Consider the following 25,627-nt stretch of genomic DNA (forward strand, 5'->3'; position numbering starts at 1 on the left):
CTCTTATGAAGAAACTGCATCAGAGGTAAAGTGTTGTGTGGAGGCTGCCAGAAAACCGGGAGCCACTTCATTAGCAGGGACTCAGAGCACTCTTCCCATTTAGTTAGCATGCTGACACAGGTCCGTCTTGGTCTCAAGGAGTCCAGCGTTATCACCCTTCCCTCATCCGCTTCCAGAAAGCTGAGACGGGAGCTGCTGCCTCACAGGCAGCATCTATCTCCTCAGCACTGCGCCTGCTTGCTGTAGGCAACCCAGCCACTCAAAGTATCCCACATTGCCCCCCTCATGGACCCCTCAAACACCTCACAGACCCCTTCACTGAACCCTCACACGCCCCTCCCCGCCTCCCTCCCGAGGGCAGGCTAATGGCAGCCAGAGAAGCCCGAGCCCCTTCCCTTCCTTTCCCTCTCCCCCGTCGCCATCTAACGCCCGCAGGCGCGCCTGCGCCAATGCTCGCAGCAGCCGCCATGGCCGCTCCCCTCCTCGGCGCATGTGCTTGAGCGCCTCCTGCTCCTGCTCCTCCTCCTCCTGCTGCTGCTGCTCCTGCTGCTGCTGCTGCTTCTACCACTGCTGCCGCTTCTACCACTGCTACCACTGCTGCCGCTGCTCGCCCCGGCGCAGCGCAGCGGGATGGAGGTGGAGGAGGCGTTCCCGCTGGTGGGGCAGATGGGTCCCTACCAGGTGTACCTGTGCGTCCTGCTGGCCGTGCTGCTGCAGGTGAGGGAGGGATTTCTGCCTGCCGGACTGGGAGGTGGTGGTGGCTGCTGGCACAAGTGCTGCCAAGGTCTGGTACTACCTGGCCTAGGCTGGTGTTTTCGGGGTGGTGCCTTGGTGCAGGAAGGGTTGCAGAGGTAAAGGTGCTCGGTAATGCCTACGGGTGTAGGAGCTGTCACCTAAAAAGCTGATGGGCTGTGACTGCTCGTGATATGTCATCTTGCCTTGACTTCATCGTCAGCGTGTTTCTGTGTGAGGTGTTTGGGCAAGGCTCAGCCTTTCAGGTCTGTATTCCTGCGAGATTCAAAGTGCTTGTAAGGTCAGTGATGGAAACAAAATGCTTCAGTGATAGAAACAGAGCCCAGTGTAACAGCAGAGCACTATATTCAGAGACCTGTGAACCTAGTGATGTGACCTGCTGGCAAGTCCGTCCGCACTTCCTGCTTTGCTTTGTCTTCGTGTCCATTCCCAAAGTTGTGTGGGGAGATGAGGACAATACATGTACATTCATACCTTGCCAAAGGGATAAGGTACAGCTTGAATCTGACAAAAGTTCACTTGACTCCATTCTAACTCGTCCAAAACTTGATGGCAGTGAGTTCAACTAGGTTTAGCAATGCTGGATTACTGCCACTGTGGGAACGTACCAGCTGCAGGAGGGAAAGGGGGGGAGACTTAAAAGCATCCCTCCTGCTGCTGACCAATATCTTCTGGTAATCTACAACTTCCAGTCGTGAGCTGTGAGACTGAAGATGTCTTCTGTCAGCCAAGGGATTGATAGCAGTAGTAAGAAACTTTGTAAGGTGACCAAAGAAACTTCATATGCCCAGTCCTGTCAGCTGGGAATTCTGTACTTGCTTGCTAAGATGATGAATGGCAAAGGCCTCATAAGTTTCAGTTTCCTTGTACTGTTTTTCCTCTTTTTCCATCCATGATTTAACTTATTTATCCTTTAAAATTAAGCACTGCTTAGAACTTGAAGTTCTGGCTGACTGGCTAGATGACATGTATGCTCGCTGAAGTTGAGAGAGCAAGGAAACAATACTTACTTTTTTCCTTCCAGTGGTGTCCGTGTTTTGGAACAAATAGCAACTACAACGAGTGCTCTGTACTCCAAGAGGGTTGGGTAGTGTGGTTCAACTGTCCTGTAATGCCTTTTTTATTTGTTTGCTTTGTAATGAATTAACTTGTATTTCCCATGGCAGTCTACTTCTGCCATGGGAAATACATGAAGTATTTTCGCAAATCACAGGGCAAATTCAGAATATTTTTTTTGGGGGGGAGGGATGGAACAGGTGTACAGATTTTTTTTTTATAATTATCAAATTATTTGATCTTTGATTCCTGAATTTTACCAATGAGGATCACCCCCTGGCTCATACAAACTCCTATGCCTGCACAGATGTGAAGCACAGAAAACGCTAGGGAATTAGATGTGAAGCATGTTCCCTTTCAGTCTGTGGGTAGGTTCAGATTTATACCACTGGCTCCTGCTTGAGTGGCTGATTGCTTTCTGTGTTCCTTTATTGGTGCCAGGTTATGTAATGTGTCACTGGGATGTGCTAGAGTAAGTCTGAAGGGAGGTGCCATGGCTGGCGTTAGTCACTTGTCTGATTTATTGTCAAGTTCTGAAGGACAGACATGAAGGTGTAAGTAATGTATTTGGTGTGTGATGTGGATTTGGGTAATCATGGGCTCTCAGTGCCTCAGACACAGCATCTAGCTAGAGGAAGAGAACTCGTGTTAGACTGTCAGTGCCTCTGCCATGGACTGACTGTTCAAATTGATTGCTTGTTTCCCTGTTTCTTCCGACAAGCTTCCTCAGTTGGCTTGTGGTTTTTGTGTTGCTACCATATTTGTAGCAAAAATATTTCTGCATTCTTAAAAGTAACAATACCACAGGGTGAAAATCGGTTTTGTCTTAAGGCTGTATCAGATGAAGGGTCTTGACAATGTACTAAGCTTAAACTCTATGCTTTCCCTACTCCTTAAGATTCTCTGCAGATTTTTTGCTTTTCATGTGGAATTCATGCTTTTTCATCTCTGGGTGTTTCTGATCTATTGGCTTTCATACTACTTTGTAGTTCTTTTCCCTCATCTTGCGGTGTTGGTCTTTTTTTTCTCTTAAAAACTTCTACAGTGAACTGTGTGTAGCCCTACTGATATGCCCTGGTAAAGCCTTCACGTCTGATCTTTGAATTCAAAACACAAACATAGTTTAGCTCACAGAATTTCTTTGAGACAAGTTGCACCGAATGCTGAAGTTTGTATGAGTGAGACTTTCCACATGGCAGTCAGTTTTCACACAGGCTTTAGTGAACTGGTGCTAGACCTGTGGGATGAGCTGACACTGGAAAGAAAACCCTCCAGGTTGCTTGTAGGTGGAAAATTGTCTCTGTATGTCATCTGTGCAAAATTAGCCTAAGTCTTGTGGGCCACTGTTATTCAACGTTGCAGGGTATTCGATTTCACTTTCTTGCTGATTCTTTTGTTCCTCTACTACCTGCTGCTGTTACTCATTAACTTGTTGGAGCTGTTACTGCACTAAACTGTGTTTGGCTTATTTGCTACTAGCTTGATGAATTTGGAAGAATTTTGGATGTGTTCTGTAGCAGTGGTTGATATCTTTATAGTGGCATGATGATAGCTAAAGCAGAGAAATATTTTGTTCCATTATCTATAGAATTAGACAAAGGCCAAACTTATCTGAAGGATATGGGTTAGGCTAATTGTATGAATTGCAGGCTGCATTAGTCTTGCGTTTTTAGCGCATCTTCAAGACAGTTAGACGGAGGAATAAAGTGAGCTGATAACTCTTGGAATACTTACAACTTTCCTTTGAACTGAAAGTAGGTTCGCGACACCTATTGATTACTAGAAAAGTGCTCACTACATGTATCCATACATTATTAAAGTGGTGTCTTGTGTTTAGTGTGTAGCAACATTAGACAATCTCACATCTGGATCAGATGCCTGAAGAGTGCACAAGTGTTAAAAAATAAAAATAATAAAAAAAATGTTTATTGCTCTCAATATATGTAGTTGAAGGAGACTTGCATTTGCCAGTGAACCTGAATTACAAGATTGCTCAAATCTGATCTGAACCGAAACAGAAATTGAAGAATGGCAGTGTGTTGCGACTATGTCTCTTTTAAAAGGTTTCTTTAAACCTTTTGGAGGTAAAAGGGAGGTCCTATTTGCAAGGCTGACAAATGCTTTGTGGAAAGTTGGGTTACATGTGCCTTGCACAGTGATATGAATAATTACCTAGGGTGTTGTTTCTCTCTAGCTTGGAACTATTACTAACTGAAGGGAAGATGGAATAAGAATTAGTGTAGATGGAATTAGTGTAATCAAGTTTCTTGAAGAATACTTTGCCTTAAGTTAAAACAAAGTCATTGTTGATGCAGTTGCAGCATGATTAGAATATCATGATGTAGAAAGCTGCTCTTTAACCAGCCCATCTGCACAAATGTTCTGAGGGAAAGCAGGTACTTGGGCACATAGCTTAAGTAAGGTAAGTTCTTTCTGAATCTTTAGAAATAATTCAGAAGGAGCAGTGTCTGGCTCCACGTAGGATACAGAAGTGATTCCATGGCTTAACTCTCTTTCTCGACAGAACATTTCTTATTCATTCAGAAGATGAAATACAGGAAGGTGTGGGAGCACACCATCAGTCAGCATCTGTAATGACACTAATAAAACCTTGTCAGTGAATCTTTTCAATGCTTGTTTGAGCCAATTATGGTGTTCTTTGAACTATGTGGAACCGGTCATAAACTAATACAGTTCAGTCCCTCCTTGATGAGGCATACTGTCAGGATCATATCTGAATAGAAGGCACAAAACAAATATGAAGTGTAATGAAAAATTTAAAGTGAAGGAAAGAATTACACTTGCTAGCATAGGTTGCTAAAGGTGTTCAGGGGCTTCATGACAGATGCTGTTTGCCCAAAGTTACTTGCACTGTAACTTAGACATAGTTCAACTTAAAGTCTTAGAGTCTGTAAGGTATGTAAGCAAGGCAACAGGTATAAAAAAGCTGTACGGAATTGCTGTGTGACATTCCTTCACTTTGATTACCTCACTATTTGGCTGCTTTTTTTTCTTAAAATTTATGGGAGAATTTTTAAGTCCCTTTCCTGGGAAAGCAGTTGCAGAATGTGCATCAGATGTGTGCAGCCACTTGTGTGGAAAAGTGGTTTCAAATGTGGCAATACAAACAGATAAAGGACAGAGTCCCAAATTTAATTTCTTGAGGTGAGCTTCTTATTCCCACATATTTCATACATTGTATCTTAAGAATATGCTTATACTAAAGAATACAAGGACTAATACTTTCCTTGTGGAAGTGATGAAGGTTTCTAACATAGTTGCAGCTCTGAATATAATGCCTTGGTCTGGTCCTTATTCCTGTTCAGGTGGAAAAATATTTTGGGTGGGCATAAGTACGTAAACTAATTACACTGCAAGACACATTGCTACACATTTAGTTAAGAAATGTTCCTACCTGAAAGTTGGCAGGATATGTGAGTAAAGACCAGTCCTACTGCTTGCTTCAGTTGGGTGGGGGGACCTTTTATAGGAAAAAAGGTTGTTATTTGGTCACGTTTTTTATTTTTATTTCATGTGTAATGATTTAGATGCTAACTGAGACTTCCCAATGCTTTAGTGGAGTTCTTCTCTAGGAGAAGAACCAGAAATATAGTCAAGACTCAGCATGGTCTTTCTGTAATACTTTCAGATCCTTAACTGTTCCTTAAAAGAAACAACACTCATCTCTTCTGATACTGCAGCTAGGACATGAAAACGTGAGTGCAGCTGCTACAGACACTGCATTATATTCTGCAGAAAGCATGAAATAACAAAGTTATGTTGTGATCTGCTTTGTTAACAGTGGGGTTCTTAACTCTCAGGTATAATACAGAAGTCTGAAGTCCAGTAACTTCGTCCTCATTGATTAATGTTAAGTTGTGAACTTGATATAATTTTTTCCAAACATGCTAAATGGATTGGGGGGAAGTAGGAGTCACAAATTCCTTATCAGCTGCCAATACCTGTCTTCCCTCAAGATTTTGTCTTAGTCCAAACCAGTGTATCATCAATACAGCTAAGCTTTAAACGTATGCTTATACACAGAATTATGATCCAAGCAACCTTGATACACAGAAGAAACATGAGCTGTAACTTTAAGAACTTCTCTTCATTAGCTGGATCTTAATTACAAAGCATGCATAGTTGACCTCATATTTTTAGGTGGTTCTGCATATCATCGCATAGTTCCCAGGTTTTCTTGCTCTTTTAATGATCACTACATTCACTATTTGCCACTGAAACCTCATGTTTTTTATGTACGTTTCCATATAAACACCTCTGGGTAGCTTTTGCAAACTAATTTACAAGGCTGGCTTCAGTTTCTTTGCAGTTCAGTCCTGAAAGGTTCCTGTTCAATGTGTTGTTGAAAGACCTTACCAGAATTCATGCTGAAGGATATAGCAAGAAGCGTGAATTTTGGGAGAAACACACAAAAGTGAATATGCTGAGGGTATGGATGTCTCTTTATCGACTGGGAACGGAAGGCGACTTGGAGGCATCAGGTCAACGGTGCCTGGCGTCTTTCCATCTTGTATGGGAGATGGTGGTGGTGGGGTTATTAACAATGAAGCTACTGTTACATAAAATATTTTGTGCAATGGGATGGTAATTAGCTGGAACAATCCTGTCTTCTGTTATTAATCAAGACGGCTTTCAGCCCTGCAAATTCTGTTGGAACAGTCAGCCTAGCTCTGAGCACCTTCAGAAGACAAGCCTGGGAGTTATCATAGACAGTTCTACCGGATAGCAAAGACTATGGATTAAATATATTTACTTTATGACACATCAGTTCCCTTTCCTTCTTCCCTGCCCTTATGTACACACACACTGTAATCTTCCCGTGTTTTGTAGGCAATAAATTTTCAGTGTTTTTCCACTAGCAAGCCACATCATCACTGCTCTCATCATTTTAGAGAGTCTGGTTTCCTTTTCTCTCAGCTGACTTAACTGGTAGATGTGTCGTTGGACTCAGAATAATTGTTTCCAGTTTGCACATGATTGTTTCTCTTTATTTGACCCAAATAAAGTTCAGTGCACTCAAATGAGTTTATTAAAAGAAAAATATGGAAGTAGTTAACATAGTGACTTGGGTTTATAGGTCACGTTGTGGTTCATGTGCGTTGATTCCCAAAAGTAAAATCTCTGCTCTTTGCAAGCAGCAGCTGAGTGGACTGGAGGCCCTTTGGAGGAATAGCATTTTTTCTCTAGGTTTTGCCTGTTTACAGTCTGATCTCTGATTAGGTTTGAGAGGGAGTCAGGTCTTCTGTCACCAATACTTAACCTGGGTAAACAGTGTATTTGTGTTTGGTTGTTTTCCTAATCCTGGTGGGTTTGGGAGGAAGGGTGTTTCGAATTTGCCTTGCGAGGCACAGTGAAGCTTTTGAGATCCCGGGGCAGGGAAAGCTGAGAAGAGTTCTGTCCCTAGCTTATTCCAGCTTCCAATTTGTGGCACGCTGTTCAATTATTGGTGTGTTAAAATATATATAGAGAGAAAGGCATGAGCTTTTAAATCTCTTTGAATTTTGCAGGCCCCCTACAGACTTCCCACTGAAGATATTAAATCCTTCCACAGTAAATTTAAGACTGCTGACACTTTGGTGTTTCTTAATTATTTTTCACGGAACCTCTTTAAAAGTAATTCAGGGGCTTCTGAGTCTTGTGGACTGGAAATTGGAAATCACTGGTTTAGGCAGTTCCACCACAAAGTTGGAGAAACTACTCTTTCATTTCTGGAAATCGTGTTGCTCTGAAGTAGCACTAAAACCAAGGCTCTATTTAAATTAAAAATCCCTTATCCTCAGGCAAGTCCTTGAAATGATTAAATGAATGAAAGCAGCTGATACAAATGTCAGCAGCGTCTTTTAATCTGAATCTTTAAATAGCAGAAACTTCTGAAATGATCAGCGTATGCTTTTAATTGCATCTTTTTACAGAGTTAAGTGCTTTAGTCGTTTGGTAAAGAAGAGGTCCAGGCACAGCCAAGGATGTGCTCTTTGCATAGCCTTAAAGTGCTCTGTTTGTGAGACCAAGATGCTCACCCGTGCTTTGGCAGTGCCCCAAACCAGTATGCTGAGAAAGGTGAGAGCCTTGATCTCTTCTGATGCTGGCCCTGACTTGGATGTGTTGATTGCCAAAGCAGGCTGGGAGATCAGGAGAGAAAGAAGGACCAAGATGAAGTGCAGATGGAAGAATGATCTCGCTTGTGGAAGCAGGGCTAAGTTCTGACACCTGCCAGTTTACAAGTCCTGCCTCTTTACCAGCAGTTGTTGATTTATCCTTCACGTAATCCTGTTGTGTCATTGAGACAGTTCAGTCCTGGGCTGGTACGTAGTCAATTCCTAACCTGGACTAGGAACCTCTGCCACCTTTTTGCCTCTAATACACTAATACAATTTAACCTTACTTCTGCCCAAATAGGAAGACACAAGAGTGTTTACAGTGCTCTGCATAATTTTGATCACCAGTTCTTGTTTTGCAGCTTGGTTCTCTATCTTAGCCATGTGTGAATGTTTAGAGAACTGCAGGGTTTTATGTGGATATTCTAACAAGGCGCAAAACCTTTCTTCCTGCCTTCTGTTTTTAAAGGCAGAAAAATAGCAGTTTGATACTACACTTTCCTCTTTCATGTTCAGAGACCTGTCAACCTATGACGCAAGGTTTGCTCTATTTCCTTTGCAGAGGGGATCCAGTCAGAGCAGTGGCGAATCCTGTGCCAGCCCTCTGAGCTGCAGCATATGAGCCCACGCTAGATAGGTATGCTTGCCTTTGTAGTGTTGTACGTCATCCAGCATGCTGTGAAAATGCAAATGCTTTAGGCTATGCTGCCTCAAACTGTTCTCAAAGCAGTTCTGGCCTCTTGTTTTTGGCCTGCCAGTGTGCATTCAACTGCTGTGTGGTTCAGAGATCTGGCAAACCTCCTGACACCGGGCTTGAAGCTTTACAGGGCAAGACTGAGTCTTCTTTTTTTCTGCTTGGTGTACTTCCTTTATAACACATCAGAAGCCCTGTAGCACTCGGTTCTCCAACCTAGGTTTCCAACAAATTCCAGGTCTCCTTAGTATTATGTTTATTGCCTGTACTTCCTACACTGTTTTGGGGAGAAAAAAAAATAAATACACACACACACATATATATATATTTATGGTCATCTTTCATGTTCCTTTAGTAGGTAGCGTTCAAGATGTTAGTTTATTCAAGGGATTGGTGTGGCGGGGAGTCTATGGAGGTCTTTCAAATCCTGTAAGCTGTTTCATCTGTCCCTGAGTAAGTCTTGTAAGTAATTGTCTTGCAAGATTTTGGTACAGTACAGGACTGACAGATGACCCTTTACCAGAAAACTTGTCATCTGTGTATCTGTAGTACTATGGGGAAATCTGGCTTGCAGGTTGTAATAGCAACCTGTCACTGAAGGTAAATTTTTTTTGGTTACGTTTTTCATGAGGAGTGTTTCTTATCAGAGTGGATTTGGAGTTGCTAAGTGTCTGAAAGATTACATTGCGTTCTTCTGCACATGGCTCTTCTTCATTTTGTAAATACAACAGGACATTTCCTTGTAGTGTGCTACTTTTTCTCTTACTCTGCTACTAAGAGAAGAAAGGTATTTTGATAGAAGAGCATGTTGTCAGCATAAGATAATAACTTTGCAACAGGAAGATGCTTTTAGGGTTCTACGCAAAAAAAAAAAAAGGTTATCTGGGAAAACAAAACAAAACACCTGAATTAAAAGGCAAATTGCCATTTTTGGAATAACTCAAAGCAGATGAGTTCATCAGGCTTTCAAAAATAAGGTGGCCCTCCAGCTTTTCAGCTGCTTGTGCTGTGTTCAGGAGAAATGACTTTAACCCACAAATGTAAATTTCTTCATCATAGGCTTTTACCAGATCAAGGTCATTCATTATTCCTTCTAAATTTCTGCCTTCCCCTTAAGGTGTAGTTTTAATGTTTCTGTATTTGAAATGTCAGAAGCTAGTGGCTTGCTCGTTGTTTTGTTCAGCAGTGAATGCTTCAGCTGATACTTGTGTAAAACGTCTAGCCTGGTTGTGAATAGCTGGTGAGCTGATTAAGAAGTGCTTTCAAACATTATAGTAGAATTTAAGTCTTGCTTTTGTTCCATGGATAAATTATATTTAAGTTTTAAATGATTTTTTGTGTTCTTCATGAATGAAACTGTGTAAGCTCTTTCTTTCTCCCCCTATGCTAGTTGTATTAGAGATTCTACTTTTTTTCTTCAAAGTCATTTATTAGGAAAATGACCATTGAGAAAGCTAGTCAAGAAGTTGCAGGCAACGCTATTAATATTAATTTTAAAATTTTAAGTTAAACTGTTAATGAAGTAGCAGTAAATGATTGACTTAAATTCCCTTTACTTAGCCAAGAAAGTCAAAGTAGCAAAGAAAGCAAAAACTTACAGGTTATTATGTTGTCTTTTAGTAAACCTCTATACATCACGGATTTCTAATCTACACAGACACTAAGTTTTAACCTACAAAGAATAGAAACGAACAGAAGAAACTTGAAACTAACAGAACTTCACTCTTTCTCATCTGTGACTATGTGCCGCTGCCTCTTCCCCTTGTGCTTGGTGTTTGTCTTGATTAATGCAGATCAGTGCATGGAAGTCTGTGGGGAGCTGTTAGCATCCACGTACAGCTAATTAATACGGCATATCAATAGCAGGTATTAATTAAGTGACACATAAATTTGACTTGTAGTATGTATTTGCCATGGTACACATAGTATAATGTAACCATATTACACCTTAAGTTGTTATTAAATGCCATTAAAACAGAATAAGGTATTATGTATTCATCACCGGTCTAAATAACTGTGTTACTGCTAAGCACCAGCATTTAGTGCTCTTAAGAGGAGAACCCCCAGATTCATTTAAAAAACAAACAAACAAAAAACAACCTACCTTTTATTTCAGTGTTAAAATGGTATTTTTGTTCTTGTATTATTGTTCTTTTGTTATATATTTAATATAAAAATGTAATATTTTGTTATTGTATTATTGTTCTTTGTAAGCTTCAATATTTATTGTTCTTTGTAAGCTTTGAGTTTGCTTGGTCATGTCCTTAATACCACTTCTAGAAAATGTTTCTGGTCTTTTGAATTGTAAATAAACTGGGATCGGGGAAGGCTGTGTGTTGTGTTTGTTTTTTTCTGCTTTGCAACATAATTAAGAGGATTTACTATACCTGTTAGCCAAAGTAAAAGGCAAATAATCACTAGAAAAATCAGTCTCTTCACAGCAGTGACTTCATTGAACGTGAATATAGAAAAAATAGTGTTTGATAATATCAAAGCATGTCACCATCTTCGAATATTTTTCTGATTCAGCATATTAATTCAAAGTGTTTCTATTGTTCTTTCCTTGCTTGCTGCAGCTGCTAGGATGCTTAAGGCTGGCTTTTTTTATTAAAAAAATATGATGTTTCTTTGTGTGCCTGCAATCATTTATTTTTCAATTTATTCTTCTGTAGCTGGGGTGGGCTTCACTTGGAGCAAAAATGAAAAGTGTTCAGCTTTCTTTCCCTAAACCAAATGCCTGGAAGATTTCATTTCCTGAACTACTTCAAAAATGTTTATTATTTCAGAAGACAAAAACAAGGATGTTACCACTCAGTCCTGACATGGAATTGTCTGCGTGAGTCAGAATACAGGGATGCGCCACAGATCATGACCTGTAATTCTAATTTCTCAGTGATTTCAGGCTCTTCCTGAGGACTTGAGAGTACTGTATCCACACATCCCTAGCAACATACCCACTCAGCTTTTTCACTCCACCTTCCTCATGTAATGTTAGTCATTGCCTTCTTTCTCAGATGAGGTCTTTCACTTTTCATCATCTGTTTAGAAGTTGTTCTTTAGTTTAAGTAATATGGTTGACAGATTGTGGCTTTTTCTTCCAAATTCCTTTTGATTTCCTTTTATTTTTATCCTTTTTAAGGAAAGAGAATGAACTTTTGAAGCACTCACCTCCTAGCACTGCAGCAGCAGTTTACCATGTGGAACACAAAGGAGCTGATGGAAAGAAAATACTTGTGTAATAACTCAGTTTTTGAATATTTATTAATCCTATCTACATTCTCTTCAGTTCTGAGTATTTGTGTAGCAGCCTTATGAGAAGCTACGCTTGCAAGAGGCATGCTCTTTCCAAGAACACACTGAGGAGGTGCTGGTAGCAGAGCCAGGACTGTATTCAGGAGGTGGCTGAAATGGGGTTTGAGGAATGGGGTGGCATGAAGGATTTCTTTCATGAAGATGGTAATAGTCAGGAGAAGCAACGAGATCCTTTTTTTTGGTCAGGAGCTACAGTGATGAGTTATTAAGGGCATGAGACAAGAGGTAGCTTTGTTTGGGGAATGGCAGAGGTCTTTGATTTGTTGCCATCAACTCCTTTTGTCTCTTAGACTTTTTTACCATGAGTTTTCTGTGGCAAAACTCATAGTACCTCTATGTTCAAAGAGGTCTAAAACACTGGGGTTTAAGGTGAAGTTGTAATGTTCTAGACTGTTAAAGCAGTGGCCTGTGAATGCTTTTCTGGGCAAGAACCAGTGACCCTACTCCATGCCAGGTTTAAAACGTCCAGGTTTCCAGCAGTTTTATTTATATTTTCCCTAAACAAAGCCAGCTGTTAATTTCTGAATGTAGGCCTTGTGTGGGTGTGTAATATATATTAAATATATATCTGTACATTTGCATGCATCTCTGTCTTTATTGATAGTAAAAAAGATTCACAGGAAAAAACAATTTTGGTAAAAGGGGTAGGAAGAGTCCTATTTCATATTTTCTTTGGATACTGTTTTGATCCAACTGCAAAGGAAGCATTGCTTGGGTGTACACTTAGCATCTGTGTTCTTGTCTTTCACTTCAGCTCTATGTGGCCACCGAAGCCATCCTCATTGCACTGGTGGGGGCAACTCCCCCTTACCACTGGGACCTCGAAGAGCTCTCGGCTAACCAGAGCCATGGCAACCAGTCAGAGAGCGAGCAGAGGGCCTTTGGGGAATGGCTCCTGACCGCCAACGGCAGCGAGGTTCACAAGCATGTACACTTCAGCGGCAGCTTCACGTCAATAGTCTCTGAGGTAAGTCTGGAAGGTGTTTTGCTGCCTCGTGTGTAAATAGTAAATGGCACTCAGGGAGTATGGAGCAAGCTGGCGGTACTGCTGCTTCTCTCTTCCCTATTAGTGCATGTTTTGATTAGCAAATGAAACAGGTGCTACCTCCAGGTAGAGAACAGGTAACCTATTCATATCCTTACTGGCAACAAAAGCTACGTTTGTTTTGCAATGCAGATCTTGACCAACACTCTGCTCCAAAAGTACCCGCCTTCTCCACATGGGAGATGCGTCTCGGGTCTTGTAGCCTGGTTCCACAGTTGAGCTGTAATCACATAATTGCACTAATATGTTCAAAATCCTGTGTGTATCTCGAGCTCTTTCTGGCCACCTTCTGCAATTTCCTTGGTAAGAAATAAAATGCATCCATCATGCAATTAGCAAGCAGTAAAGAAAATGGAGAAGAAACTACTGTTTCTTTGCTGCTCCAGGTATGTGGGAGGAAATCAGCAGTGGGGAGCAAGGTGGACAAAGCAATTGCATATGTCCTATCCCAAAATAAGCTTTAGCTTTATCAGTGTGGCCTGTTTTGTAAGTGTCCTCTTTCATGGTCTAGCCACAGCCTCTAAAGGAACGATTGCAGCTTCCACGCTGTTGTGTTCAACACTTGCCATTCCTGCGGCCTTGAGTATTTATTAATGCCATTCTTCTGTGCAGGAGCCCCATCTGTCTGCAGCTGTTATGAGACCTGAATTTAGCACTATACAACTAAGTCAAGCAGAGCACTGCTTGATAATTCATGGCTATTGACCAAATGCATTAATACTGTTTGAATTAGTCCTGTAAAGTACTTAATGTTATTGGTTATGAGCATATTAATAAAAACTGCCAGTTTGGGAATAGTACCGAGCAATTGTATACAACAGGCATTACTTCTTATTCTGGTAATGAAGTGGGTATGAGTGCTAATGCCACTACAGAAATTAAAGTCCTAATGGACAGTAGCTTTTCTTTAAGCATAACTTAAAGCTAATTGTCAAAAAGGTTTTAAAATCTTTTCTGGACTTTTCCTGGTTTGCTTTTACTTTCTCCAAGAATTGTTTATTCTCTTAAACTTGACATGTGAGACATGTTCATGGAGCCTAGCAGTGGCTTAGGATATAAATTTTGTGAAGATACTTACGCGTTTTAGTTGCACAGGTAAGATATGCAGGTAAAGAACAAAGTTTACTTGAAAAAATACAAAATTAAGAAATATCTCATGACATCTGGTACATTAAAGAACTTCAAAGAAGAATCTGAACTTTTCAGTAAAGGCCCATGCATATAAAAATCCTGTTGCCTCTCCTGTATTCCATAACTAAGATACAATTTGTTCAGAAATTTAACTGTATACATGGTACATTTGAAAACTGAGTTAACTACGAAGTTCTTGGAGTATTTTTTCCAAAATGGTCTGATATTATTTTGGGGATTTCTGATTGCTAAGCGGTTTCTATACTGATGTATAGAGAAGTTTTTTCTGCATTTGGGGAAGATATTTTTAATGCTTACTTTGTGGCATCGCTTAGTAATAACTTGACTATTGCAGAAGTGCTCTGAAAAATATTTTGATGTAAAAAGATGCATAGTATTCCTTTTTTTTCAGGAGAGAGGCCTCAAGTCCTTTAAAGGGCTTCTTCGTCACTGTGATTAACTTGCAGAACAAACCTTGCTTTGCCACAACCAAATTTTGCCTTGATCTCTGAACAGTTCAGAAAGTATCTATTGACATAGTATCTAGTGTTGGCTGTTTTTTAACATTTATACCAAAATTAGAGAATGATTCTTTAGCTCTTATGAGCTTAACTGTGTTATTTCAAGTTAAAATTAATCTAATGTGCTGTTATAATAAATTTTCCTGGATTTTTTACACTTAGAGGAGTTGATTTGTGATCACAAGACTTGCTTTAGAAGAGATTTTTATCAGAATCTGGACACCCTATTACTAACTGTCAGTAAATATGTCACCACTTAAATGACAATTCAGAATGAAGCACATACTGAGAGTAAGCAAATTATGTTCTATTATGTTCTTGGAGCTTCTGAATGATTTTGTTAGCTCCCTAATCTTGGTGAGGTAGTTTGTAACTGAGATGTGAAATACTATAGGCATAGCTAGATAGGATATCTAATTGGGCTTTGGTATTGGAAAAGGTACTAAAGAGAGGATTAGTATTATTGCAGGGATAATGAAGTCATCACCAGTTTACCAGCACAAGAAGAAAAGTTGGGTGTCACTGAAAGGAACTATTATTTTGAGATTCAAGAGGAGTAGAAAAATAATACAAGATACAAGATAAAATAATAGACAAGACAAAATAATACAAGATACAAGAAAAATAATACAAAATACAAGTTTTTAGAATAAAAAAAATGCAATCGTTTTTGAACAGTGAGAACATAGCATAATTTAATTCTAGATTTTTATGGGAGGAAGGTTCAACCTGAAAGAGGAGATTTTTTTTGAGACACTGAAGTCTATAAGATCATATGAGGTTCAGGTGTGTGTTCAGAATAGAAAAGATCTGGAAGTTACAGAAGTTACAGAAAGTGGACTGTTTTTTTTTTAAAAAAAAAAAAAAAAAAAAAAAGGCAATGCCACAAAACTTGTCTAAAACTACCGAAGTGTTTCTCAGTGATGAGACAGTTCATAAGGAAGAGAAGATTGTTTCTGGATGTAAATGACAATGCTTTATATTGCATGGTGTGCCTACACACTTCAGCAATATATATCAAGAGGTAGGAATGATTTTACTTAAGAGAATTATATGAGAAAAGGCAATAAAAGGGAGAGAGAGGGAAGAAGGCTGCAAAATTACAATATCCCATGAGGGACTTATTCTTGAGTTCAGAACGAAAGACTGTACTTGATTTGGGGGAGCTATGCATTTGGTTTCTTCCCATCCAGAGTCTGTAAGGCAGTATTTGTTTCAGTGACTGATGACTGATTGAATGGGATGCTTAGGGGACTTAAGAAAGGTTTTATCATCCTGAAAGTATGTCATCCCCCTCCAACTATTGCAGAACCAGTTTTACTCTGGTTCATTCTCCTTTTTTGTCTCCATCCAGTGGTTTTTAATTGGCAACACATCGTACAAAGTCAGCGCTGCCAGTTCTTTCTACTTCAGTGGTGTGTTTGTTGGAGCAATTTCCTTTGGCCAGCTCTCAGACCGGTTTGGGAGGAAGAAGGTCTATCTCACAGGTAACCAGAAATGGTCTGTTTCACAGGTAACCTAACAAAATGAGTTATGTGAAGTTGTCCTGTTTCTGAAGATGAGTGGCAAGAGCCTAGTTTCTGCTGAGAGCTTGATACACAGCAGTGAGTTACATGCTGTGATTTTTTTGTCCTTCCAGTACACTTGATTATACTGTCCTTCCAGTGTATTTCTGGGGACAAGAAATCAAAATTTGACTGTTCAGTCAGCATCTGAGCATTTGGGAGATGTTCTGGGTTTAGGAAGTGTACCATTAGAGCTTACATTTAAGAACTGAGTATATGCAGTGGTTGTCATGCTTGTGGGATCTCCTCATGTTGCAATTAATATTCCTGTTAATTTCTTAGCAATGTTCTTTCATGTGTAATCTGCTGTGATTTTTTTTCACATTTCATCTCTTGGCTGCATAATTTAATTTTCATGTATTTGGGTTCATCACTTTAAACTTTGTAAGTTTTTGGTTTTGTTACTGTCCCCAGATCAAAACAGCATTTGGAACTTCATGTTGTGTGTGTGTGTTTATAAACTTACTTGTCAGTGGATAAGTATGTAGAATTAAAACCAGTGGCTTTCTTCAAAGCAGCAACCTAATTAATTCAAAGCAGATAAAGATGAGCCTGCTATGCAGTGCAAACTTCCAATACACTGTCCTCTGATTAAGCTTCTCATCTCTAGCCTATATGGAGTGCTTTCCAAGTATGAGAGGAGGTATTTTGTCATATGTTTAGTCTGTAAACTCTTGTATGGGGATAAATATGAAGCCATTTTAGCTGGAGCCCTGCAGTAGTTCTTAATATTTGGAAAAAAAAAAAAAAAGAAGTCTTCCATGAACTGAAGTTCAAAGTGTAGTACTGCAAATCATGTATCAAATAATAATCCTAATGTTCCCCTGTTATGATATTGACTTTGGGTACTTTTTGCCTGAACTTGTGGCATATAGCAGTGTTTTTCAGTTGTTGAATGGGTTTGCTTAAAACATAAGTCACTGAAAATCAAGTAAAGATGCTAACAATTGCTTCTGTTTTACGTGAGATGCTCTTCTGAAATGAAACCTTTTGCATTGTTTTTCAGGTTTTGCCCTTGACATCTTGTTTGCCATTGCAAATGGATTCTCACCCTCATATGAATTCTTTGCCATGTCCCGATTCTTGGTAGGGGTGATGAATGGTGGGATGTCGCTGGTGGCCTTTGTTCTTCTGAATGAGTGTGTTGGTACTGCATACTGGGCGTTAGCAGGTAAAATTTGAGTGTCAATGTCTATTTTCAGAATTTTTAGATTTATCATGCACACCACTTGAGAGATCCCAAAGCTCACTAGCATTTGCCAAGTTCATTCTACTCACTCGAGCATTTGTGTAACAACAATCTTTAAGCCTTCCTTTGTTTAATATGAACTATAGACAAGCACAGTAGATAACTTGGCCATTTGTATTTCTGCATCACCCAAACTGACTAAGGTACTTCAATTGAAACAAGTCTCCTGTGGATGTTACACACCTAAATACGCATCTGTGGTTTATGATAACTGATCTCTATCCATCAGGATCTTGGGCTATGCAAAGCAGCTTAGTTTGTTTATATGATACATATTGGTTATTTCACTCCTGGCTGTTCTCAAAAAAAAACAAACAAACAAACAAAAAAAACCCTTGTATAATGGGAAGATGATACAACTATTGTTAGCACTCAAAAAAGAGTTGTCCCATGTGTTAATCAACCTTAGATCAAATGATACAGATGCCTTTAACTGCCCTGCTTACTAGCGTTGAAGCTGTACTTCAGATATGATGACTATATGCTGTACTGTTTAGGTACAGTCTTCCTTTTTGGAGTGACTTCCCAAGTCTCTGACAAGTGGCAAAGAAGTGTTCTGATGAGAGATCAGTGGCTGTTTTAAAAGAGATTATCTTGCAAATCATGAGAGCTACAAACGAATACTGTATATTCCAAAAAATACCATTTTCCACTGGTTTGTAGTATTTTTTACACGTAGAAAAATGAAACATTTACATTTAGAATTACAAAACTTAATTATTTACAGGGATTTGAGTGAGGAGACTGTAGAAGGGTGTTTCTTGGGCTTGTCTTGATCTTTGTGATTAGGTGTAATGCGTCTACTCCATATGGGTGAAGGACAGAACATTCTTCAGTCAAATAGCTGTGTATTTGCCTGTATTGCTGAGTTAATTTTTTTAATGAAGTGTTAGTATATGTATGATCCCACATGTTGGGAGTTAGCAGTGTTCCTTAAAGGAATGATAATGATGTTTTGTTCTTGTTTCTTTTATTTTATGTTAGGATCTATTGGTGGCTTGTTCTTTGCTGTGGGAATTGCCCAGTATGCTTTATTAGGGTACTTCATTCGATCCTGGAGGACTCTGGCTGTTGTGGTTAACCTGGAAGGAACAGTAGTCTTTCTTCTCTCTCTGTAAGTTATTTTTCAAACTGAAGTCCTTCAAGGAAGATGTCAAAAATGAGAGAAAATACAATTAAGTCAAGGAGCTTTTCTAGGATGGTATGAAGTGCTGTAACTAAGGTATCTCTCTCAACCTCTACCACCCTATGTTCTGTGCTTACTTTAAATTGCAGTGCTGCAATATCTGAAAACCTAAGCATATGTTGCATTGTCTGTGCATTATTACTGTAGATGGGAACAGTCTTGAGTAGTATAGAAGAACATCCTGATCTTTCACTGGTATGTGTAGATGCTTTAAACTGTTGTCTGGTGTGCTACAAGATGCTGTATATACATTCTAAATGATACAGAAACATTAATATGTTTATGTAATAACATGATATTTCTTTTATAATTCTGCTTACATGGAAGGAAGAGCATCAAAATTGCTTGCACATACAGTCTCAAAGGTGACATGTAAAACAATGGGCAGCTTTCTTTTACTTTTTTAATATTGTGATTAGTGAAGAAGAAGAAGAAGGCTTCTTAAGGTAGTTGGGCTTTTTGTTTGTAGATTTCAACACTGAAAGGTATGATGCAGTGTGATCTTTCTCATATATTTTCTGACAGTAAAAACTTAGTGACTGAGGGAATAAGTGAATTTTAGCTTCTGTTTAAACTTGTTTCTTTCCTTCCAACATATGTAACATTAGTAACTAACTTTGTGTTAAACAATCAAAATGTCCTTTCAAAGGATGCATCAGAACTCAGGGAGAGGTCTTGAAGGTTGTAAGGTGAAAGGCAGACTTGACATTTCTGATACTTCAAAACTTAAAACAGTGGCATTTCAGGCCTTTTAACTTGTAGTTTAACTTTTGCATATGTTTGATTTTTTTGAAGTGCTTTATGTATGGGACTTCAGAGCTGTTTCAGATTTTTTCATTCCAAATTTCACACTGCTTCCCACCCACATTGCTTTAAAATGATTCTTTGTAGGAACTATTACCAGAGTTTTATCATGGGAAAGAAAACACATTCATTTCTAAACCCTTATTTAAAAAAAAAAAAAAGATGATTCTGTGCTTTTAAATTAATGATCTCACTTCTGGTCAGAGAGAATCTTTGAAGTTCTGGCAAAAGGTTGAAGTTTAAGTTAGTTCTGGGAATCTGAAAATAGTATGAGATTTGTTTTGTAGGCTGTGTTGGAGTTATAGACCTATCAGTTAAACACTGTGTATGGGGAACAAAAGCCTGGTCTTTGTACAGCTTCTGCATTGCTCTTTATGGGAGAAAATTTGGGGAAATGCTGAAACACGAGGAACAGGAGATAACTAGTCAGTGTTGCAAAAAATATCTTACTTTTAGTTATATGGTGCCTCTAATTGATAGTTTCACTAGAATGAATCCTGATGATATTGCAATTTATAGTATTGTGTATGTATGTGTGTAGACATATATATGTAATTTTTCACTATCTAAATTACATATGAATCATGTTCCCTCTCCTTTCTACATGTTTTGTCTGTTTCAGTAAGTGAATTCTATACCTAAAGGGCTGTTTGAAAAAAAATCTGTTATGTTGAAACATATTTCAGCCTTATTTCCATAGGCAAGCCTAGCAATGTAGAACAGAAAAGCCCTAAAGCTGTCTCTGATATATATATATATATATATATATATGTCTGTGTATTTATGATACATGTATTTTAAAATCAGAAACTGTGTGTTACAGATTCATTCCAGAGTCCCCCCGCTGGCTATACTCGCAAGGCCGGCTGAATGAAGCAGAAGATGCCCTCTACCTCATTGCGAAGAAGAACCGCAAGCAGAAGTACACTTTTTCATTAAAACTCCCAGCAGAGAGAAGCCCCAGAGAGGCTGGCAGTTTTTTGGATCTGTTCCGATACAGGATTCTCTTGGGACGCACCTTGATCATGATGTTCACCTGGTACTTGAAATAGTTTGTAGGCCCAGCAGTGTTTAATGAGAGCGTGTATTTTCTTAAAAGAAAGGGCTACCAGTTGTTGCCAGGGCTAGCAGTTGTAATATGGAGCAGGAACCCATGACGCTACTGCTATTTGCTACCAGAAATGTAACTCTCCAAAAGTACCTGTTGTGTTTTGGGGAGTTCTACTAGCCCTGAGCTTTTTATGCTGTCACTTTGAAGTAAATGTATGATAGGCTATCCAAGTCCTCTGGCGTTGCTGTTCACACAGTTGCTTTTATAATGTGTGTTCTTGGGGGATGATGCATTAAGAAAAAAGGCATTATTTTGACAGCAGGCAGTGTAGTGCTATATTCTTTTTGCTTTTCTAAATTCTTAGTTCAGAATAGTCATTTTTTGCTCCATAAATGAGAGTTAGAAGATTGCCTTGATGATTTCCTGCAGAATTAATTAGTGACCTGTTCCTTTCATCTCCACAGAGAAGTCAGCCAGTCAGGGTTACAACAGAAATATGAAAAATCAGAATTTGAGAATGAATAAAAGTGTACTAGAGTATAGAAATTAAAGGAAGGCAGAAAAACTTTAGGCGTATTATCTGAAATACTAAATATATTATATACTGCATTGTGCCAGACCAATGCTTTGACATGGCAGTCAAAGATACAGCTCTGATACTACTTTTATCTTTTACAGGTTTGTGTGCAGCTTGGTTTACTATGGTCTTACCCTTAATGTAGGTGACTTAGGTGGAAGCATTTATGCCAATTTAGCCCTTTCAGGGTTGATAGAAATCCCAGCATACCCGATCTGTATTTACTTGATTAACCAAAAATGGTAAGTATGAAATTCTCTTAATGTGTTTTTTTTTTTTTTTTCTCACAGATAAGTTTCCTGCATATTGTCTCCCCTATTCTATATCCACAGTATGGGGCTTCATGCTTCAATTTTAGTAGTTCAGTGTATACTCCTAAGAAATCTTTTTCTTTTTTTTTTAACTTGAAAGTGCCACTGATAGATCTTTACATCTAGTAACAGTTTAATGACAGTTTAACTTTTTCTCAGCAGCTCATTTTATTGTTAACAAGTTGTCTAAATTTGGTTCAAAGATGAGGCTGATCTGTCAAACCTAGCTGTGCTGACTCTGTGCTAACACAAGATGGCATTCTTCTCACCTTTGTCTTGTAATTCCCATTCTCACTGTTAGGTCAAAGTTGTACCTAAGCTCAGCTGAAACTGTTGTGTGGTGCCATGTAATAGCTGCTCTGTGTGTGGATCTGTGAGCAGAGCTGCTGAGTCTGATACCTAGCCTTTTCCTGATTCATGGTACTCTAGAGAATGTCTTTCATTTTTTGTGGAATTCACCTGCCAGTCTCCTTTCTGCGTGTCTCTTGAGCAGCTTTACATACGTACACACAGTGGGAATGAAATAAAAATCCTAGATTGTCAGCCGCTGCATGAGACTTTCTCAGTGCTCATCTTAGTGAGAGCAGCAGCAATTTGTTTAAAAACAGAGAGGAAGTGTTTGTGGGAGATGGCGTTCAGCATTTCTGGCTGCAAGTGAAGAGACAACATGAATTTAGAGGACTCACTGGTTATATCCCTTTTTGGACATCAGGTTTGGTCGAAAGCGAACGTTGAGTGCATTTCTGTTCCTGGGAGGATTGGCTTGTCTTATTGTCATGTTTCTTCCTAAAAAGAAAGGTAAACGTTTCCTTTTTTTTCCTGGAGTACTTTATAAGGAGTTGTAAAACTCTTCATTCCGCAGCCTAAGAATTTGTTTGTTGTCAGAGCATTAGGCTTATACCACATGTGAGTCTGCAGTTTTAAATCTAGAGAAGCTAACTCACAGAATAAGCAGCAGCCTTCCTAAGATGTTAAGAAATTCTTGTTGAAAAGGTGTGGATTTGAACTTGTTTTTGGATTCTGACTTACACTTTTAATCACATCAGTCATTCCTGTTCAGTGTTTCTGAATAATGTTTCTTGGATATCTTCATTAGCTATGAATCTGTCAGTACAAACAGTACCCTGCAACTTGTATGACTCCAAGTGAAAGACCAACGTCAAGATTCCAAAAAGTGAATTAAGGGATGAGTTCACATCTTTTCCTCGCTGCTCTGTAATGTTTGAGAAGGGTGTGATTGTGGTTCTAGTCATGTGGCTACATAACATATAGTTCAGAGAGCATTCTGAAAATCTTTTGAAGCAAGAGTTCTTAAATTCAATGTATTTTTTTTTTTTCTAAAGACACTAATGTTCATTTCTTGGTTTTCATATGTTTTTCAAAATGGTAGAAACACAATAGTATGGTGAACAGCTTTTCTTTGAAAGTGAGTTACATAAATTCACCTCAGCTTGTAATATTTGTACATGTGTAACAGTCACAATGAATGAAAATGCTTCTAATATGTGAAACTAGCATGATTTTAAAAGATTAAACACACGTACTCTTGTTGTCCACGTAAATAACTAGCTGTAGATGGCAGTGAATATAATAGGTAAAATATTTTTAGAGAATTGTGCAACTAAAGTTCCCAGAAATATTCCAGATGCTAGAGCCCAGACATTAGAAATACCCTTGTTAGGCTGGTGCCAATCATTGAGTAGTTTCTGCACTTCAATACAAGCTCCCTTTAGAACTTGTGTAAAGAGAGATTTTTAAGAGGATAGAACTGCTGGATTTTGAGAAATCACTTGTGTGCTGAATTGCCAGTCAGACAGGAACAAAATGTCTAAGAAGCTTAGCAGTTTCTTAGCTTGCCAGAAGCAAGCACCACTCTCCTTACTAAGCACGATTTATTGAAGGCAGTAACAGCTTATTCTATGGTCTTCCTTGTTAGCCATTTAACGTCTTCTGATGTACCAGGTATAAGCTCATAATCATTAGGCACTCTGACAAAGCTCTGAGCTGGATGGGATATTTGGTATGGTTCTGTGTGGCATCTTCCTGTGTCTTGTTTTTTCTTCTGAAGTAATCTTCTGAAGTAATAATGTTAGAAAGTATGTTATCATAATGTGATATGTAACTATGACTGAATAGGGTACTAGTTACATTAAGTGGCCAGCGTCTTTTTTTTTTTTTTCTAGTGTCTGTCATTTTTTTCTTCAACTTGCCAAAAGATCTATTATAGTAGTTTAGTAATGGTAGACCAGAAAATGTGTGGGATTTTTTGTTGTTTCTTTTTTGTTTTGTTTCAGCTTTTGTTATGTCTATAGGATTTTTATCCTGCATTTCTAAAATTTGACATTCTAATAGGGTCTTCATGCAGGATTTTAACTCTACAGAGATGTCTCTGATTATAACACTGAGGACAAGGAAACAACAAAATCCTCTCAGTTTTTTTTTTTCTGGTCTTGAGCAATAGTTCACTACCACAGTCTCTGGGACCGTTCTGTCATTTAATCCATTTTTCTCCTGTTGGCTCTTATTTGATAAAATGGAAATAATGTTGGGCTAGTAACAAGTCTACAATTCATTTAAAATGTGTTTTTTGAGTTGCTTTTTCATGGTGTGTTTTATGGAGAGTTTTTCCTCTTTGTACAAATTTAATTGCACAGATAAAGAAAATAAATCCGTAGACACAGAATATAAATTTTGTTGGATGACTTCTGCCACTGCTGCCTAAAAGAAGGCTCCTTGGATTCTCTTGAGTTTTGAGAGTTCTCCTGAAGGTACAAATCACCTCCAACAAATACTGGTCTTTAATAGAAAAACGCTTGCCTGCCATAGCAGATTTGTCAATAGATTGTTTTGCTCCATACTGTTGTGTGATTGAAGTGATTACTGAGATGTGATCTTTGTAATGCTTTGGAACACTGAATTACGTTTTCTCTTTCAGATACTGGAGTGTTTGCAGTGGTGAACAGTCGTTCTCTTTCTTTGCTGGGAAAATTGACAATCAGTGCTGCATTTAATATTGTCTATATCTACACATCAGAACTTTATCCCACAGTGATCAGGTAATACAAGTTAATTTTAAGGCCTTCGTTTTTCTGGTTCTTATATCAGGATCACCTTTTACTTGCCTTGCTTTTTTCTATCAAGTGTCCCTTTTCATTTGAGATGTTCACTTAACATACAATGTTTATCTGTAGAGTCTTGTATACTAAACCTCTTCCCTTATCCTCTCCTCACCTCTGTCTCCCTCAAATCTGTAGTATTCTCTTCAGCATAACCATATTCTCTGTAACAGTAAAAATAACCCTCTTGGATGCTTGGTATGCTCACAGCCCTCTCTCCACTTGTGAGGATAACAATACAATTGTTTATCATTCTTTTTAATGAGTGATATCTGTAGGTTTCTCACTGCTTTATAAACCAGACATCTCTTAAATGTTCATGCTTGGTTAACCAACAATGCTGCAGATGACCTGTCAATAAGCTTTATAAAAGTAACTTGATGATTCAGAGGAAGAAGTGCCCTGTGCTTGTGGTGACCAAGTAGAAAAAAGCACCTATTATATGGGATTGAAACCAGTCCTATGGTGTTTTTCTTGTGAGTGGGCAGATCAGCTGATTTGGATAGAGGAATTCAGCCAAAGTTTCAGGCAGAGATGAGACGTGTTGACTGAAATCACGCTTTGTCTCTTTATATGTGGACATATGTTAGAATTCAGAATTTGCAGGGTATTTGTGCTTCTCTCCAGTCGTATGTTTTGATGTTTTAATTCCTGTCTTCAGATGTTTTCAGTTACATTTCACTTTTTGTTGCCAGTTAATGAGGTCAGGGTCATGAGTGAGGCTTCTGGCTGATTAAGTCCTTTCTTGCACTTGCAACTTCTAACCCTTCTAAAGTCCTAGCTCATCCTATACAAATGTCACTGATTAATGATTTTTGCTTTTTTCTTAGGAATGTTGGAATGGGTGCCTGCTCCATGTTTTCCCGTGTTGGTGGAATCATTGCTCCTTTTGTCCCTTCATTGGTTTGTCTGAACTTCTCACTGTTTTAAATATTTTTGTTCTGTGGCTCTGATGCATCAGAAGCTTGCAGATGTGGGAATATTTGGGGTAAATTATATAAGATAATATCCATAAATTGTATGTCTTGGGCATTATCATGGTAGACTAAAGACATTAGGATGTAATCTGTAATTAGAAAATCCCGGTATTTAGTTCAGAAGATATTTTAGTCCTATAAGAATTTTGGGACTTACAGTGGA

General features: G+C 38.8%; 1 protein-coding gene across 2 annotated transcripts in view; it reads left to right on the forward strand.

Annotated features, from left to right (window-relative positions):
• Positions 1-421: 421 nt before the first annotated feature.
• Positions 422-25,627, forward strand: part of SLC22A15 (solute carrier family 22 member 15) — a 39,531-nt gene continuing 14,325 nt past the window's right edge. The window contains exons 1-10 of one of the 2 annotated variants that reach the window (XM_084500463.1): positions 422-717; positions 12,686-12,898; positions 15,983-16,115; positions 17,200-17,364; positions 18,427-18,556; positions 20,256-20,471; positions 21,162-21,302; positions 22,084-22,169; positions 24,307-24,427; positions 25,318-25,390. In XM_084500463.1, coding sequence (XP_084356589.1) covers positions 631-717; positions 12,686-12,898; positions 15,983-16,115; positions 17,200-17,364; positions 18,427-18,556; positions 20,256-20,471; positions 21,162-21,302; positions 22,084-22,169; positions 24,307-24,427; positions 25,318-25,390 — 1,365 coding nt within the window. In that variant the 5' untranslated portion in view covers positions 422-630. Of the gene's footprint in view, positions 718-882; positions 999-12,685; positions 12,899-15,982; positions 16,116-17,199; positions 17,365-18,426; positions 18,557-20,255; positions 20,472-21,161; positions 21,303-22,083; positions 22,170-24,306; positions 24,428-25,317; positions 25,391-25,627 lie in introns of those variants that run through there. The other variant, XM_084500464.1, reaches the window with a different exon arrangement.

Source organism: Aythya ferina, assembly GCF_964211825.1.
Source record: "Aythya ferina genome assembly, chromosome: 1".
Taxonomy (NCBI): Eukaryota; Metazoa; Chordata; class Aves; order Anseriformes; family Anatidae; genus Aythya; species Aythya ferina.